Here is a 16,459-nt window from a genome sequence, read left to right on the forward strand (position 1 = left end):
TATGCAAAGTCTGCCTGCCTTGCTGGTGATGCAGTCCCTGGTGCTTTCTCAATTGTAACATTTATTACCCTCTTCATTTTCTCTGCTTGTTTGCACTGATTGGAAAGTATTTGGCAGATGAAAACATCTGGAAGCTCGTCTAGGCTGGCAGGCTTTCACCTGGTCAGTTCTTTCAGATCAGAGCAATGCAGGAAAAGAAACGAGGACAGATTTTAGACGATTGAGAAAGAGCCCCTGAAAACGTGTTGTGTGCCTTGAACATGTCGCCCCTTAGTGGTGGGAAGAGGGGTGTGTTGTACTGTCATGACGCATAGACTTTGGATACAACCCTGATACCTGTCCTATTCATTTCCTCATTGGATTTATGAGGAGACAGAGCTACTCCTGTAACCCATTTCCAGTTGAATTGAGTGCTTGCTTAAGAACGGAAAATGAGGATGATGAACCTTAGATGTCCCAGTTTGTGAAATCTCTGGCACAGACCCTAATATACTCAATTGTTGACACTTGAAGGTGTATAGCTTAATAACTTTGTCGGGTACTAAATCCCAAAGATCTTTGATTTGTTAGATGTTGAGACGTCTTACTGCTGCTGTTTGACTGTTGTCTTGACAGTTTTTTTCCTCAGGTGTATTTGGGAAAGTAACTGTTCTTTTTACAAATCTTGATGATTGATATTCTTTACTTGATGAGTTGAATATAGAGCTCCATTTTTCCACTTGGCAAATGTTGAATTAAAAATAATCAAATAAGTGAAAACCAAAATGTTTACTTGATTGTTTCTTTTGAATAACAAGATTAAGTTGCTGTTTTGTCCTTTTGAGTGAGGTCAACTAAACACTGTTGTACAACTAACTTTAATCCACCACAAGCGACAACCTGTAACCATACTGCTTGCAAAGTTTAATGCATCTCTTTAAACAGCTCAACGCAATGAAAGGAACTGTAAAAAAAAAATACAAATCAAGAAAAAAAAGAAATCAGCAAATGTATACATATGTCCCAAGCGTTCACATGACAACTTACAGATCAAGTTTGTTAAATATGTATTTATAGTATAATCATGACTTCTGTACAGAGGGATCAGGCTAAAAATCATACGTTTATTAGTTTACCAATACAGGCCACTGTGGAAATGTTCACATCGTACAGTCAAGTCTTGTGTCCGTTCAAGGCTTAAAGCAACATGTTACATGCTTTGGCTGGAAATCTCTCGCAGTAATGAATAAGTCTGAATAGAAACACACAGAAAATAGTACATAACTTATGTGCTTGAAATCCTCCATGTTTTCTTTCGAGACCTGGCTTCACATTTTTCCTGTTTTTGCAATAGTGGAGAAACAAGGGCATGAGAGAGAGAGAGAGAGAGATATCTAAGGTTGCAAACACTGAAGGTTTGCGGGAACCAACCAAGGCTGCAACGCTACAAGTACTGCAGCCTAAAGTGGGAGAGCAAAGGAACGTCCTTAAGGGCTTACTGTACAGGCAGCAAAGGAGAAAAGAGGAAGAAAGTCGAGGAAGAGAAGTAATGGAAGCCTGATTGCCATGCTTGGTACAGGAATTGGACAAAAAAAAACATCCCATTCACCTGTCCTTTTCTTCTTCACAATAATCAGTTTGTCTCACGCTTTGCACTCAAACTAATTTACAATGGCACATTGTACTGTCTCACACACACACTCATGAACACTAAGCATTTAGCATCTTTATTCAAGCAAAAAGGATTAGCCAACTCCCTCGTTTTTCAGTTCACAGGTAAGCACAAGGGGAATGGACCAACAGTATAATATCTGGCAAAAAGCATGAGCATAATAATATATTCCAGATGGATGTAAACAACGACTGTTCAAATAACCCAGGAAGCACGATCAGAACTAGCCCAGTTCCAGATCTGTTTGTGCATGCTTGCAAAGTTGTCAAAGACCACACAAACAGATTTGGGACCAGGCTATATAAGAACCAGGTGGCGTTAATCTCTGCACTTTCTTTCACATTACTCCTTTTAAACACTTGATCCTAGATCTGTTTGTGCTTATATCAACTACTAGTCAGAGGAGTTGGTCAAAGCACATACAGGTCTGGGACCCAGGCTACTTTCATTCTTTGGAGCACACAATGAGAGGAACCACTGACCCCTGGTGGCCATACAGAGAATAGCTCCCTGTGTTAATAAATGGAACACAATGTTTCACCCAATTCAAGCAAGTATAAACGAACCAGCAATAATTTAAAGAAATATTAAAGTAATATCACAAGTACAAGCATGACTATGTCATGGGCCATGTTGTCAAAAGTAACTCATTCACCCTTTAAACTGGGAAAATTAAAAAGGGAGAGTGTTCCAATCTTGGGGGACAAACAGTGACACGCCATTGTGCTCCAGGCAAGGGCAAGAACAAAATCAAGTATAATCTTATCAAAACATTCTGCATCCACACCCAATCTCGGTCTCCAAACTTCAATCAATCAATCTCCATCACTGAACAAACAGCAGTTGAGAGTAACATTGGAATACAATGGCTAAAGCGGTGTAATTCACCATTCAACTTCTGGGCTGAAGTTGCCATTCTCAAAGCAGATCTGGGATCAGATATTTTGTTTTATTTATTATTAGTTGTATACATTTTTCCTACCTCCGAAGTCCAGGAAAAACTGATCCCAGATCTGATGTTAGACGACCAACCTCTGAACACTGGAATGGGGGTGAATGTAGTGGGTGTCAGGCGGGGGTAACAAGCAGCTCTGTACATAGGGTCTGATAATATATTAAGAAGAACAATTCAAGTAAGGCAACATGTTGAGATGAGATAGAACTCATGTGGTGATGGAATGGATAGCGTTTTGTTACTCGTCATGTGCACTGTTGTGGCTCCGCCTCTAGTAGTAGCCCAATGAGTGAGCAGAAGAAGAGAGGATTGTGGGATAGTTCTGGAGGACCATTCTGAACGACCAGCCTCAAAGGTCAATGAAAGCTGCAAGGAAGGAAAAACATCACTACCTTGAAGATGGAGAAGGTTAAGACAACGTAATAATTCCATGGCGAAGCGTTAGAAAATAAACATTAATTGGACCAGCGCCAGAGCGAAAATGAATGGAAGTTAATGTTAGCAGTGCAGAAAGTTTGCCATCAAAGGGGAAAATAAACATAATCATAGTGAATGTCAGCTAACTACTCAGCAAACACATAGCATAACTGTTTCTGTCATTCTAATCATTTAAAAAAAAATCTAATTATCTACAGCCACAACTTGATTTCCCGACTGCTGGTCACGTTTTCAATGCTAATCCTGTAGAATCAACAACGCTGCTGGTCCAATGAATGTGTTTATTTTCTAACACTGCCGCATTGAATTATTACATTTTCAACCTAGCCTTGATCCCTTGTAGAATAAAAAAAGATGTCAAGTTGAGTCTTAAGACAGAAATGGGTGATATAACTAAACGTTTGTACAGTGTGACAAAGTTATCAAGTCTTAGAATGGAAACTTTCTACAGTCAAAGATATTAGAGAGCTAATTTGACCTTACCTAGAGACACTGTCCTTCATATATTTTTTACATGTAACTGCACACCTCTATTCTAGAGCCAGGTCTCTCCTCAGGGATATACCGTAGGGCTTAGTAGGTTATATAACAGTCCAGAAGTAGTGATTTATGTAAACTTGTCACTCAAGTATTTCTGCAACGAGATGTTTTTGGTGTGAGCGATTGGCGAGGAAACCAGCAAGGACATAGCAGAGTGGAGCGGTTGTAGGTGGGCAGTTTATAACATTCAGATAGTTAGGTGTGTCTCTAGAGCGAGAAAGAACGAGAGGAGCAGGGTAAAAAGCGAACAACAAGTAATCTACTTTAAAAAGAAACTCAATACGTCAGCATGTCAAAAGGTGCCCAACCCTGCAGAGATTGTCCGTTGATTGGAGAGTGCAGGGTGGTAAAGGGGCACAGGAGCAGTGCTAAAAGGTGCCCTCCAGGGTCAAAGGAGCCAGGCATACTGGGAAACGTAGTTCAGAGAAACCCAGCTTTGAGAATCTGTCCGGGTTGCCCTTTTTGACCCTGCCGATTCCAGGACGCCATGGCTACTGTAACAGTCTCAATTATTTTATTTTTTTTAAGATCCAATTGACCCAGCAGAGTAACATTTTTAAATTTGTGCTAAGAAATCAAATTTGTGGTGACAATTCCCAAAGAATGTCTCTCTTCAGGTAATTCCACTACCCCTTACAGCAGCTATAGACGATGCAAGTCAATGGCACCTTTTTAAAATCAAACCAGCTTCTCTACATCTCTCCTTCCTTTCTCCCTTCCTCCCGCCTCCCTCGTCCGTCAGGGCCTAGGAGGGCCCACGAGGGGCAGACGTGTGGCGCCGCCTTCCAGTCGAGGCTCTCGCTCCTTGTCCGGCTGTCCATGAGAGCTCAGAAGGTCCGATATGGGGGGGGGTTAGACTCCCATAAGACACTCCCCCCGTCCCGCCTCATCTGGCCTCTGGACATTGAAGGAAAGCGCATACACCCAGTTAGCTTCTAGTGGTCTGAGGGAGGGGAGGAGAGGGGCAAGAGGGCACTAGATAGATGGCCGAGGGGCAGGGGCACTGGGCAGCAGTTGGGCAAAGGGGGATCAGAGGGTACGGGGGCTATTTGGGAGATAATTGGGGGCACAGTGCAGCTCTTGGAGGGTGGGCTGAGGATTGAGGAGGAGGAGGGCGTTGGGGGAGGCACTAGTCACTTACTTGTCCTCTATGTGGTCGGGGATGGAGGCGGCGGCCAGGGCGGCTCGGTACTGCAGCAGCACGCTGCGCACGCTCTTCACAAAGCCCTTGGAGAGCGGAAAGAGGGGGAAGCCAATGTCCGGGTATCCGCTCCGCTCGGGCAGGAAGCTCCGGTAGCTCTTCCTGCGCTTCTTTGGTCGCACCGCCGGCTGGCTGCCGCCAGCAGAGTCCGAGGAGGCCCCCCTAACCGACCCGGAGACCACCACACTCGCCCCGGCCACCTCACTGGCCGAGACGGCGCCGTCGCAGTCCAAGTTCTGGCTGAGCTCCTGCTGGGAGGCGGCGGTGGTGGAAAGGCTCAGGGCAGAGTCCTCCAGCTCTTCATCCCCGGTGCCTGGGGCTTGTTGGGGGTGCTGTGGGCCAGCAGATCCAAGGGGAGCGTCTCGTCCAGAGGCCCCACTGAGGGAGGCCTGTCCCGGGATGGTCTTGGCGGAGGGCCTCTCTCGGCTAGCTCGTGGAGCTCCAGCCAGGCCTCCAGGCGGTGCACAAGGCGCCAGCCACTGGAGGTGAAGTGCTGCCGGATCTCCTGCTGGAACACCTGTTTGGAAACAGACAAAATAATGATTATGGCTCAATCTCACCATGATCTGAATCAAAACCTATAATAATAATTTATTCAACTTCTATAGCGCTTCAAGACCAAAAACAAAACAAACAAGATATCATGACAGGTCAACCAGTAGAGGCCAAGTCTTCCCTCCGAAGATGGAGGGTCAGTTGATGGCTTGAGCGGAGGGAGCTGGTCCGAGGATGGTAGATGGTGATGGAGAGGGCAAGTCTGGAAACCAGCCTGAGTCTTATAGCCACTGGACTTCTCCTCTTCCACTCTGTGTAGCACCCACTTGGATGATGCCTCAGCAGATCTGGGCGTCAGAAAGTTCATCACACAAAGTTCAGAATAGTAGCCAGTAGTCCTCACTACGAGCCCTCTTCATCAGCACTGCTGTATTCCTCCATCTCCCATTCCTCTTGAATTTGAGGTGACTCCTCAAATTAATGTTCAAAAGAACTGGCAGCCAGGTGAAACCAAAAAAGCTGGTAGCCTACTGTATCCAGATGCATTTTTCAAACAAAAACATTATAGTTCACCTATCAGTCAATCTGCAAATTCGTGGCTCAAAAACATAAGGCATATGCAATAAAAACTAATTGTTAACAAAAACGTTAATTATTTTTGTGTTTTTATTTTTACAAATACATTTACATTTTAGTCATTTAGCAGACGCTCTTATCCAGAGCGACTTACAGGAGCAATTAGGGTTAAGTGCCTTGCTCAAGGGCACATCGACAGATTTTTCACCTAGTTGGCTCGGGGATTAGAACCAGCGACCTTTCGGTTACTGGCACAACGCTCTTAACCACTAAGCTACCTGCCGCCCCATAAGTACAATAGTTACAGACCACTCTACCACGGCAACCATCCAACTAGAACCATCCATCGCCACCTGCCATTTGTCACCAACTCATCCATTAATAAGATAACGGACAAACGTTTTCTTAAATCTTCAGAAAATTGAAATGTGTCTTTGGCACTGACTTACAGGTCAAATGTGTACATTAACTATCAGTATACAATAACGCTCCTTCAGTTTTTTGGAGGGATTTTTACTGTGTGTGTGTATTCACACAAATATAATCAAATCATATAAAATCTACACAAAACAGATAGACTCTAGATAAAACAAAATCTGATGAAATTGTATCCCGACCTCTATGGGTGTCTGCAGCAGCTGGGTCATGGACTGCACCATCTTGATGAGGGCCATCTCGTTGTAGCAGCGGCTGTTCTCATAGCCCTCCTGCAGGCCCCGGTCGCTGTCGAAACCTGCCTCGTTGTAGTAGGGCTCGTTGACCAGGATCAGGCCTGGGGGAGACAACAGCACACTCTTTAGATTCTTCAAGACCCACAATGAAGCATTAAAGGCCCAGTGCAGTGAAAAACGTGATTGTCCTGCATTTTATGTACACAGAGTAGACGAAACATTAAGCACACCTGCTCTTTCCATGACAGACTGACCAGGTGAAAGCTATGATCCCTTATTGATGTCACTTGTTAAATCCACTTCAATCAGTGTAGATGAAGGGGAGGAGAGAGGTTAAAGAAGAACTTTAAGCCCTGAGACAATTGAGACATGGATTGTGTATGTGTGCCATTCAGAGGGTGAATGGGCAAGACAAAATATTTAAGTGCCTTTGAACAGGGTATGGTAGTAGGTGCCATGCGTACAGGTTTGTGTCAAGAACTGCGACGTTGCTGGGTTTTTCACGCTCAACAGTTTCCCATGTGTATCAAGAATGGTCCACCACACAAAGGACATCCAGCAAACGTGACACGATTATGGGAAGCATTGGAGTCAACATGGGCAAGCATCCTTGTGGAATGCTTTCGACACCTTGTAGAGTCCATGCCCCAACGAATTGAGGCTGTTCTGAGGGCAAATATGGGGGTGCAACGCAATATGAGGAAGGTGTTCCTAATGGTTGGTATACTCAGTGTGTATTTCCACACTATGAGGTTGGAATAATGCTGTGAAAATTATGATAATAGCCTTTTAGTGTAAGAGCTGTTAAAAAGACCACCTGACATTTCAGCCTGTTTTGGTGGGATAGAGTTACAGTGGGGAAAAAAAGTATTTAGTCAGCCACCAATTGTGCAAGTTCTCCCACTTCAAAAGATGAGGCCTGTAATTTTCATCATAGGTACACGTCAACTATGACAGACAAATTGAGTATTTTTTTCCCAGAAAATCACATTGTAGGATTTTTAATGAATTTATTTGCAAATTATGGTGGAAAATAAGTATTTGGTCAATAACAAAAGTTTCTCAATACTTTGTTATATACCCTTTGTTGGCAATGACACAGGTCAAACGTTTTCTGAAAGTCTTCACAAGGTTTTCACACACGGTTGCTGGTATTTTGGCCCATTCCTCCATGCAGATCTCCTCTAGAGCAGTGATGTTTTGGGGCTGTCGCTGGGCAACACGGACTTTCAACTCCCTCCAAAGATTTTCTATGGGGTTGAGATCTGGAGACTGGCTAGGCCACTCCAGGACCTTGAAATGCTTCTTCGAAGCCACTCCTTCGTTGCCCGGGCGGTGTGTTTGGGATCATTGTCATGCTGAAAGACCCAGCCACGTTTCATCTTCAATGCCCTTGCTGATGGAAGGAGGTTTTCACTCAAAATCTCACGATACATGGCCCCATTCATTCTTTCCTTTACCGGATCAGTCGTCCTGGTCCCTTTGCAGAAAAACAGCCCCAAAGCATGATGTTTCCACCCCCATGCTTCACAGTAGGTATGGTGTTCTTTGGATGCAACTCAGCATTCTTTGTCCTCCAAACACGACGAGTTGAGTTTTTACCAAAAGTTCTATTTTGGTTTCATCTGACCATATGACATTCTCCCAATCCTCTTCTGGATCATCCAAATGCACTCTAGCAAACTTCAGACGGGCCTGGACATGTACTGGCTTAAGCAGGGGGACACGTCTGGCACTGCAGGATTTGAGTCCTGGCGGCGTAGTGTGTTACTGATGGTAGGCTTTGTTACTTTGGTCCCAGCTCTCTGCAGGTCATTCACTAGGTCCCCCCGTGTGGTTCTGGGATTTTTGCCCACCGTTCTTGTGATCATTTTGACCCCACGGGGTGAGATCTTGCGTGGAGCCCCAGATCGAGGGAGATTATCAGTGGTTTTGTATGTCTTCCATTTCCTAATAATTGCTCCCACAGTTGATTTCTTCAAACCAAGCTGCTTACCTATTGCAGATTCAGTCTTCCCAGCCTGGTGCAGGTCTACAATTTTTGACAGCTCTTTGGTCTTGGCCATAGTGGAGTTTGGAGTGTGACTGTTTGAGGTTGTGGACAGGTGTCTTTTATACTGATAACAAGTTCAAACAGGTGCCATTAATACAGGTAACGCGTGGAGGACAGAGGAGCCTCTTAAAGAAGAAGTTACAGGTCTGTGAGAGCCAGAAATCTTGCTTGTTTGTAGGTGACCAAATACTTATTTTCCACCATAATTTGCAAATAAATTCATAAAAAATCCTACAATGGGATTTTCTGGATATTCTTTACTCAATTTGTCTGTCATAGTTGACGTGTACCTATGATGAAAATTACAGGCCTCTCTCATCTTTTTAAGTGGGAGAACTTGCACAATTGATGGCTGACTAAATACTTTTTTTCCCCACTGTATGTCCTGCCTGGTGACATCACCAGGCGGTAAATTAGGTTCTAGACAGACCAATAAGAGAATTCCAAACCTCTCTGCCAATAACAGCTAGTTTTCCCCTCCCCACTCAGACCACTTCCAGACAGTCCTAGCAGAATTATTGCTTGAGAAACTGCTCTTTGCTAAGAAGCTATTTTTGTTTCTTTTTGACCATTTTAAATTTAAAACAATCACAGTAAGGTATTTAATGTTACCCAGGAATGATTTGATATTGAGATAAAAACGGCTGCATTGGACCTTTAAGTTACAAAGGACCCAAATACCTCAGAAATCAAAGACATTCACACATTAACCCTTTATTCTAGTGTACGTAAAGGTTCAAATACCACAAACCCCTTTATAACAGTTAAAATGTATTCAGCCTTTTGTGGAATAACCTGTACAAGCCTATTAGCCTAGTTTGTGATAGCAACAAATCCTATGATTGTCTCCAAAATCCTGAGCTGAATATTGCTGATAGGAAGGTGAGGCAGTTTAACCACAACTGTCTTGTCAGAGCGTGATGGTGTGTGGCACTCACTGCGGCCGGAGCAGACAAGAGCAAATGAACAGCATGAATAAAACATACGCTTCTGCTGCAGGGGGGACAACGGGAGGGGGATGTGTGGTCCCTAAAGGACCAGAACCTGACTGGAAATGAGGATTCAGGATGAGAGGGGGGGTGAAGGATCAAATCAAACCAAGATTGTGTGTGTGTGTAAGACTAGGTCTAATGAGGTCAGTTCAGGCTCACCTTGGATGGAGATGAGCACTTGCAGCAGGCTAGACTTGCTGGTCCACCTCTCTGTACCCTGAGGATTGATAAACAGGGAAGACTGTGAGGCACATTTTATACAAACAGATAATGTTCAAAACAATATATTTAAAAAAAGGGAAAGGGACAGTTATGGGTGTTCTGAGAACAGACAAAGGGACAGTTATGGGTGTTCTAGGGACAGTTATGGGTGTTCTAGGGACAGTTATGGGTGTTCTAGGGACAGTTATGGGTGTTCTAGGGACAGTTATGGGTGTTCTAGGGACAGTTATGGGTGGTCTAAGTATCACACTTTTGTAGGGGTGGATAAAGGTCTACTTTTACCTTGCCGATCCAGGTGCCCAGCAGGCTGACGCAGACCTTGCCGTTGTCGTAGAGGTTGGGGTTGAGGCGCCCGCTGCACTGGGACAGGTAGCGGAAGAGGGGCGGCACCGACGGGTAAATGTTTGGCAGCTGGATGTCGAACAGGAACAGGCCGTCCTCGTAAGGGGTGCGCGTGGGCCCTTTGATCAGGGCCGAGAATAGGTCCTACGAAGAGAGGGGGAGAGGAAGAGGGGAATGGGGAACCACTTACATGTCAACGAGTGTAGCTCATTTTCACTATCATCAGAATTATCATCACTTATCTTCAAAATAACCACGCACTGCTCTCAAACTTAGATGAAGAGTTTTTAAATCAAGTGTTTAATGAGAGCAGAGAAACTGGCAGCTCAAAACCGGAGTCACTTTAGGCACTGAAGAGTGGTCTGATGCAATTTAATACTTGACTGTAATCGACTACATTCGGATCACTTCCAAACGGGTCTCTTGTCAAGTGTGTGTGAGCGTACCATGCGGTCCTCGAAGGTTTTGACCATGATGCCGTCGGGCAGCGAGGTGGCCAGCAGAGCCATCTCCTTCCTCACAGTGCTGAAAAACTTCTTGGCCTCGGCCGGCTGGAACTCCATCTTCTTAAAGGTGTGGGTGTCTGGCAGGGGTCAGAGACATTTTTAGGTATTCCAACAAGGCATTTAGTATTTGAAAAGGCCATTTTAAGTAATGGACCAGTGCATTAAAAGTTATAACAGGCCATTTTTGGGGTCATGATGTGTATTCTTCTGCCAGTATTACTAGTTTAGTGGATGTCTCCGTAACAATGCATCCAACAATGACAAGCTAAAAGCGCAGTATTCCGTCCTCACCTGGTGACCACTCCAGCACAGAAAACACCTCTCCCTTGGCACTGGTGAAGGTTACGCCGGGCTTGCCACCACTCTGTTGGCACAGAACAGGCGTATCGCTGGGCCATTCTGGCGCCGCGCCTGGCGTCCTCGCCGTCTCCTCCTGGGGCCTTTCTTCGCCCCCTCTTTCCCCTCCTTCTGTACTCCCACCTCCTCCTGCCCCGCCTCCTACGGCCTCCACCACCGCCTCCATCCGCTCCTCCTCCACGATGGCCACATTGTCCAGGGTCTTCCTCAGGTTCTCCTGGAGCTTCTTGATGTCATCCAGGAAGCGTTTCTCCTTGGTGGGCTTCTCGGGCGTGATGGCAGTTGCGGCGTTGGCGTTAGTCCCGTTGGCGGAGGGCACGGCACCGGACGTGGGCGAGGTAGGCGAGCCGCCGGTCCATAGCTGCTCCACCGTCATGTTCTTCAGGCTCTCCAGGATTTTCAGGGCCTCCTTGAGCTCGCGGAAGCCCCGCGGCGTGCCCTCTTTCCCGGGGAGCTTCTCTGCGGCATCACCCCCTCCTGCTCCAGGGGTGGTTCCTCCAGCACTGGTGCCTGGGCTGGCTATAGCTCCAGCTCCATCCAGGTCCTCTGTGGAGTTAGGGGGCTTGGTGGGGGTGGTGGCCCCTGCTTTGCCACCCTCCTCGAGGGGGATAATGAAGGGGCTGGAGCCGGTGGGGGTGGGGGCCGGGGTGGCGGTGTCGTCGTTGCCGGGGTGCTGGTCGTCCTCGTTGGTGGTCAGGCCGTTGTCCGTCTCCCAGCTGTCGCTCTCGTCCTCCCACTCCTCCGTGGACAGGCCACTGCTGCTCTCCTCCAAAGAGTCATAGTCCGTTTCCTCGATCTCAGACTCCACGTTGTACAGGTGCTAGATGGAGGGGGGTTAGAGAAACTAAATCACTGCGTTTATACGCACTCATTAATCATTAATAAATGCTAACATTCATTAAGTGCTTTTTGTGTCAATATCAAATGTCGTTATAGAATAATACATATTTTTAAAAGGGCAGCATGCAAGTTAAACACAGCAGCATGTTATCCGGAACACAAATTCAGATTGAAAACATAATTAGCATGAACACATAATTAACATGAACAGAAACCTGAGCAAGAAGGTACAATAGTAGCACACTTCATTGACAAACATAACAGAAACCAACAGAGCCACCAATTAGTGACCACTACAACCTCGCATGCGGACAGCAAACTACAACTACTGCACGTGAGGGACAGAAAGACTACAATTACCATGAGTACCTGTGGCAGGACGATGGTCATGGAGTTGTCGGCCCACACCACCTCCACCTTGCTGCTCACGTCCACTCTGAAGACCTGACCTACTGACGTCTGGGCAGGTAAAAAAAGATATAAAGACCGGTATGTGAAAATACTCTTTCTACACTATGCTTTTAGCAACTATGGTGGATCTGTAACCAGTCCAAAGCACCTGCACAACGTGGACAGGCAAAGAACACCAAGCACCACGGGGAAAACTACTAACATGTCAACTGACAAAATTAGAGACTTTTTCGAACTTACATCGTTCTCGCAATCTGTATTGCGCCCGTTCTCAGAGTTCCCTATCCTGATGACGATATCAGTGGTACGGAAGTGGAAGTCTGGGTGGTCGGCGATGTCGTACACACTAACATCCTCCTCTTCTCCTATAACCTAAACAAACAAAACCACCACTAATTGGACTGATATCATGCAGCTCAAATGACACCCTATATAGTGCACTATTTGTGACAAAAGCCATAGGACCATGAGGCTATTGCCTTGGCCCAAAGTAGTGCACCACATGTGGAATAGTGTAATTTGGAATAGACTCATTTGGAAGAGAGTCATTTCAGATTTGCCCAAAATCAACTTCTATAGAGCTATTAATGGAATATAAAAAAGGTTGTTCCCCGGGCGACCCCAGCCGATCTACAATGGCCAGCAGACTGACCTCCACGTCGTCGCTGGAGGCGTTGAGTTTGATCCACTTCACGGCACACGTCCTGCCCTTGTGGTCGCCCGACTGGATGACCCCGTACATGCCCGGGTCCGTAGGGGCTTGGGCTGTGGGACCACACACACACACACAGAGAGAGACAGACACACACACACACACACACACACAGAGAGACAGACACACACACAGAGCTGAAGTTAGTCCCTGACCTGAGGTAAAAAATGTATCACCAAGGACACCAAGTACGAAAGTCAACCTGATAAATAGCTCCCTCGTTCATTTCCTCCACAGATACAGAACCAAAATAAACTCTATATTTAAACCATGTTAAATATAGACGATGGAGTAAACATGGTGGTACAGTCAAACAATGGCCTAAATATGAGCCTAATCTAATGCCTGATCTACAGTGGGGAAAAAAAGTCTTTAGTCAGCCACCAATTGTGCAAGTTCTCCCACTTAAAAATATGAGAGGCCTGTAATTTTCATCATAGGTACACGTCAACTATGACAGACAAATTGAGGGGGAAAAAAATCCAGAAAATCACATGGTAGGATTTTTTATGAATTTATTTCCAAATTATGGTGGAAAATAAGTATTTGGTCACCTACAAACAAGCAAGATTTCTGGCTCTCACAGACCTGTAACTTCTTCTTTAAGAGGCTCCTCTGTCCTCCACTCGTTACCTGTATTAATGGCACCTGTTTGAACTTGTTATCAGTATAAAAGACACCTGTCCACAACCTCAAACAGTCACACTCCAAACTCCACTATGGCCAAGACCAAAGAGCTGTCAAAGGACACCAGAAACAAAAATTGTAGACCTGCACCAGGCTGGGAAGACTGAATCTGCAATAGGTAAGCAGCTTGGTTTGAAGAAATCAACTGTAGGAGCAATTATTAGGAAATGGAAGACATACAAGACCACTGATAATCTCCCTCGATCTGGGGCTCCACGCAAGATCTCACCCCGTGGGGTCAAAATGATCACAAGAACGGTGAGCAAAAATCCCAGAACCACACGGGGGGACCTAGTGAATGAACTGCAGAGAGCTGGGACCAAAGTAACAAAGCCTACCATCAGTAACACACTACGCCGCCAGGGACTCAAATCCTGCAGTGCGAGACGTGTCCCCCTGCTTAAGCCAGTACATGTCCAGGCCCGTCTGAAGTTTGCTAGAGTGCATTTGGATGATCCAGAAGAGGATTGGGAGAATGTCATATGGTCAGATGAAACCAAAATATAACTTTTTGGTAAAAACTCAACTCGTCGTGTTTGGAGGACAAAGAATGCTGAGTTGCATCCAAAGAACACCATACCTACTGTGAAGCATGGGGGTGGAAACATCATGCTTTGGGGCTGTTTTTCTGCAAAGGGACCAGGACGACTGATCCGTGTAAAGGAAAGAATGAACGGGGCCATGTATCGTGAGATTTTGAGTGAAAACCTCCTTCCATCAGCAAGGGCATTGAAGATGAAACGTGGCTGGGTCTTTCAGCATGACAATGATCCCAAACACACCGCCCGGGCAACGAAGGAGTGGCTTCGTAAGAAGCATTTCAAGGTCCTGGAGTGGCCTAGCCAGTCTCCAGATCTCAACCCCATAGAAAATCTTTGGAGGGAGTTGAAAGTCCGTGTTGCCCAGCGACAGCCCCAAAACATCACTGCTCTAGAGGAGATCTGCATGGAGGAATGGGCCAAAATACCAGCAGTGTGTGAAAATCTTGTGAAGACTTACAGAAAACGTTTGACCTGTGTCATTGCCAACAAAGGGTATATAACAAAGTATTGAGAAACTTTTGTTATTGACCAAATACTTATTTTCCACCATAATTTGCAAATAAATTCATAAAAAATCATACAATGTGATTTTCTGGATTTTTTTTCCCCAATTTGTCTGTCATAGTTGACGTGTACCTATGATGAAAATTACAGGCCTCTCATCTTTTGAAGTGGGAGAACTTGCACAATTGGTGGCTGACTAAATACTTTTTTTCCCCACTGTACATTACAGACCTGAACCGTACTGTGCTGGCTCTGATATTTTATTTTCTAGTCCAGCAATTATAGTCAGTGTTTCTCCTATATTAATTTTTGGGATAGTATATTTTTTTTCCTGTGTAAACTTAAACAACTAAAACCACATACAAATCGTGTAGAAAAGATAATGTCACTATATACCGTATACATACACACACACAAAGTACCAGTCAAAAGTTTGGACACACCTACTCATTCAAGGGTTTGTCTTAATTTTTTACATTGTAGAATAATAGTGAAGACATCAAAACTACAACACATATGGAATCATGTAGTAAGCAAAAAAAGTGTTAAACAAACCAAAATATTTGAGATTCTTCAAATAGCCACCCTTTGCCTTGATGACAGCTGGTCTGGGCTTAGTGGGACTATCATTTGTTTTTCAACAGGTCAATGACCCAACACACCTCCAGGCTGTGTAAGGGCTATTTTATCAAGAAGGAGAGTGATGGAGTGCTGCACCAGATGATCTGGCCTCCACAATCCCCCGACCTCAACCCAATTGAGATGGTTTGGGATGAGTCAGACCGCAGAGTGAAGGAAAAGCAGCCAACAAGCATATGTGGGAACTCCTTCAAGACTGTTGGAAAAGCATCCCGGGTGAAGCTGGTTGAGAGAATGCCAAGAGTGTGCAAAGCTGTCATCAAGGCAAAGGGTTGCAATTTGAAGAATCTCAAATATAGAATATATTTTGATTCGTTTAACAATTTTTTGGCTTCTACATGATTCCATATGTGTTATTTCATAGTTTTGATGTCTTCACTATTATTCTACAATGTAAAAAATAGTAAAAATAAAGAAAAACCCTTGAATGAGTAGGTGTCCATACTTTTGACTTGTAGTGTATGTACAGTGCATTCGGGGAAAGTATTCAGACCCCTTGACTTTATCCATATTTTGTTACGTTACAACCTTATTCTAAAATTGATTACATTTTTTTTTTCAACAGACCAAATAATCATGTTTCTCATGGTCTGAGAGTCCTTTAGGTGCCTTTTGGCAAACTCCAAGCGGGCTGTCATGTGTCATTTACTGAGGAGTGGCTTCCGTCTGGCCACTCTACCATAATGGCCTGATTTGTGGTGTGATGCAGAGATGGTTGTCCTTCTGGAAGGTTTCCCATCTCCACAGAGGAACTCTAGAGCTCTGCCAAAGTGACCATCGGGTTCTTGGTCACCTCCCTGACCAAGCCCTTCTCCCCAGATTGCTCAGTTTGGCCGGGCGGCCAGCTCTAGGAAGAGTCTTGGTGGTTCCACACTTCTTCCATTTAAGAATGATGGAGGCCACCGTGTTCTTGGAGACCTTCAATGCTACAGACATTTTTGGTATCCTTCTCCAGATCTGTGCCTCGACACAATCCTGTCTCTGAGCTCTACGGACAATTCCTTCGAACTCATGGCTTGGTTTTTGCTCTATCATGCACTGTCAACTGTGGGACTTTATATAGACAGGTGTGTGCCTTTCCAAATCATGTCCAATCGATTGAATTTACCGCAGTTGGACTCCAAT

General features: G+C 45.1%; 1 protein-coding gene across 1 annotated transcript in view; it reads right to left on the bottom strand.

Annotated features, from left to right (window-relative positions):
- Positions 1 to 882: 882 nt before the first annotated feature.
- The window catches only part of LOC121534017 ((E3-independent) E2 ubiquitin-conjugating enzyme UBE2O), a 46,548-nt gene continuing 30,971 nt past the window's right edge, over positions 883 to 16,459 (bottom strand). The window contains exons 12-21 of the mRNA XM_045218116.1: positions 12,903 to 13,015; positions 12,491 to 12,622; positions 12,209 to 12,298; positions 10,934 to 11,819; positions 10,583 to 10,719; positions 10,077 to 10,280; positions 9,732 to 9,789; positions 6,474 to 6,628; positions 5,148 to 5,302; positions 883 to 5,097 (exon numbers count right to left, since the gene is read on the bottom strand). Coding sequence (XP_045074051.1) covers positions 4,722 to 5,097; positions 5,148 to 5,302; positions 6,474 to 6,628; positions 9,732 to 9,789; positions 10,077 to 10,280; positions 10,583 to 10,719; positions 10,934 to 11,819; positions 12,209 to 12,298; positions 12,491 to 12,622; positions 12,903 to 13,015 — 2,306 coding nt within the window. The 3' untranslated portion in view covers positions 883 to 4,721. The remainder of the gene's footprint in view (positions 5,098 to 5,147; positions 5,303 to 6,473; positions 6,629 to 9,731; positions 9,790 to 10,076; positions 10,281 to 10,582; positions 10,720 to 10,933; positions 11,820 to 12,208; positions 12,299 to 12,490; positions 12,623 to 12,902; positions 13,016 to 16,459) is intronic.

Source organism: Coregonus clupeaformis, unplaced genomic scaffold, assembly GCF_020615455.1.
Source record: "Coregonus clupeaformis isolate EN_2021a unplaced genomic scaffold, ASM2061545v1 scaf1379, whole genome shotgun sequence".
NCBI classification, from domain to species: Eukaryota; Metazoa; Chordata; class Actinopteri; order Salmoniformes; family Salmonidae; genus Coregonus; species Coregonus clupeaformis.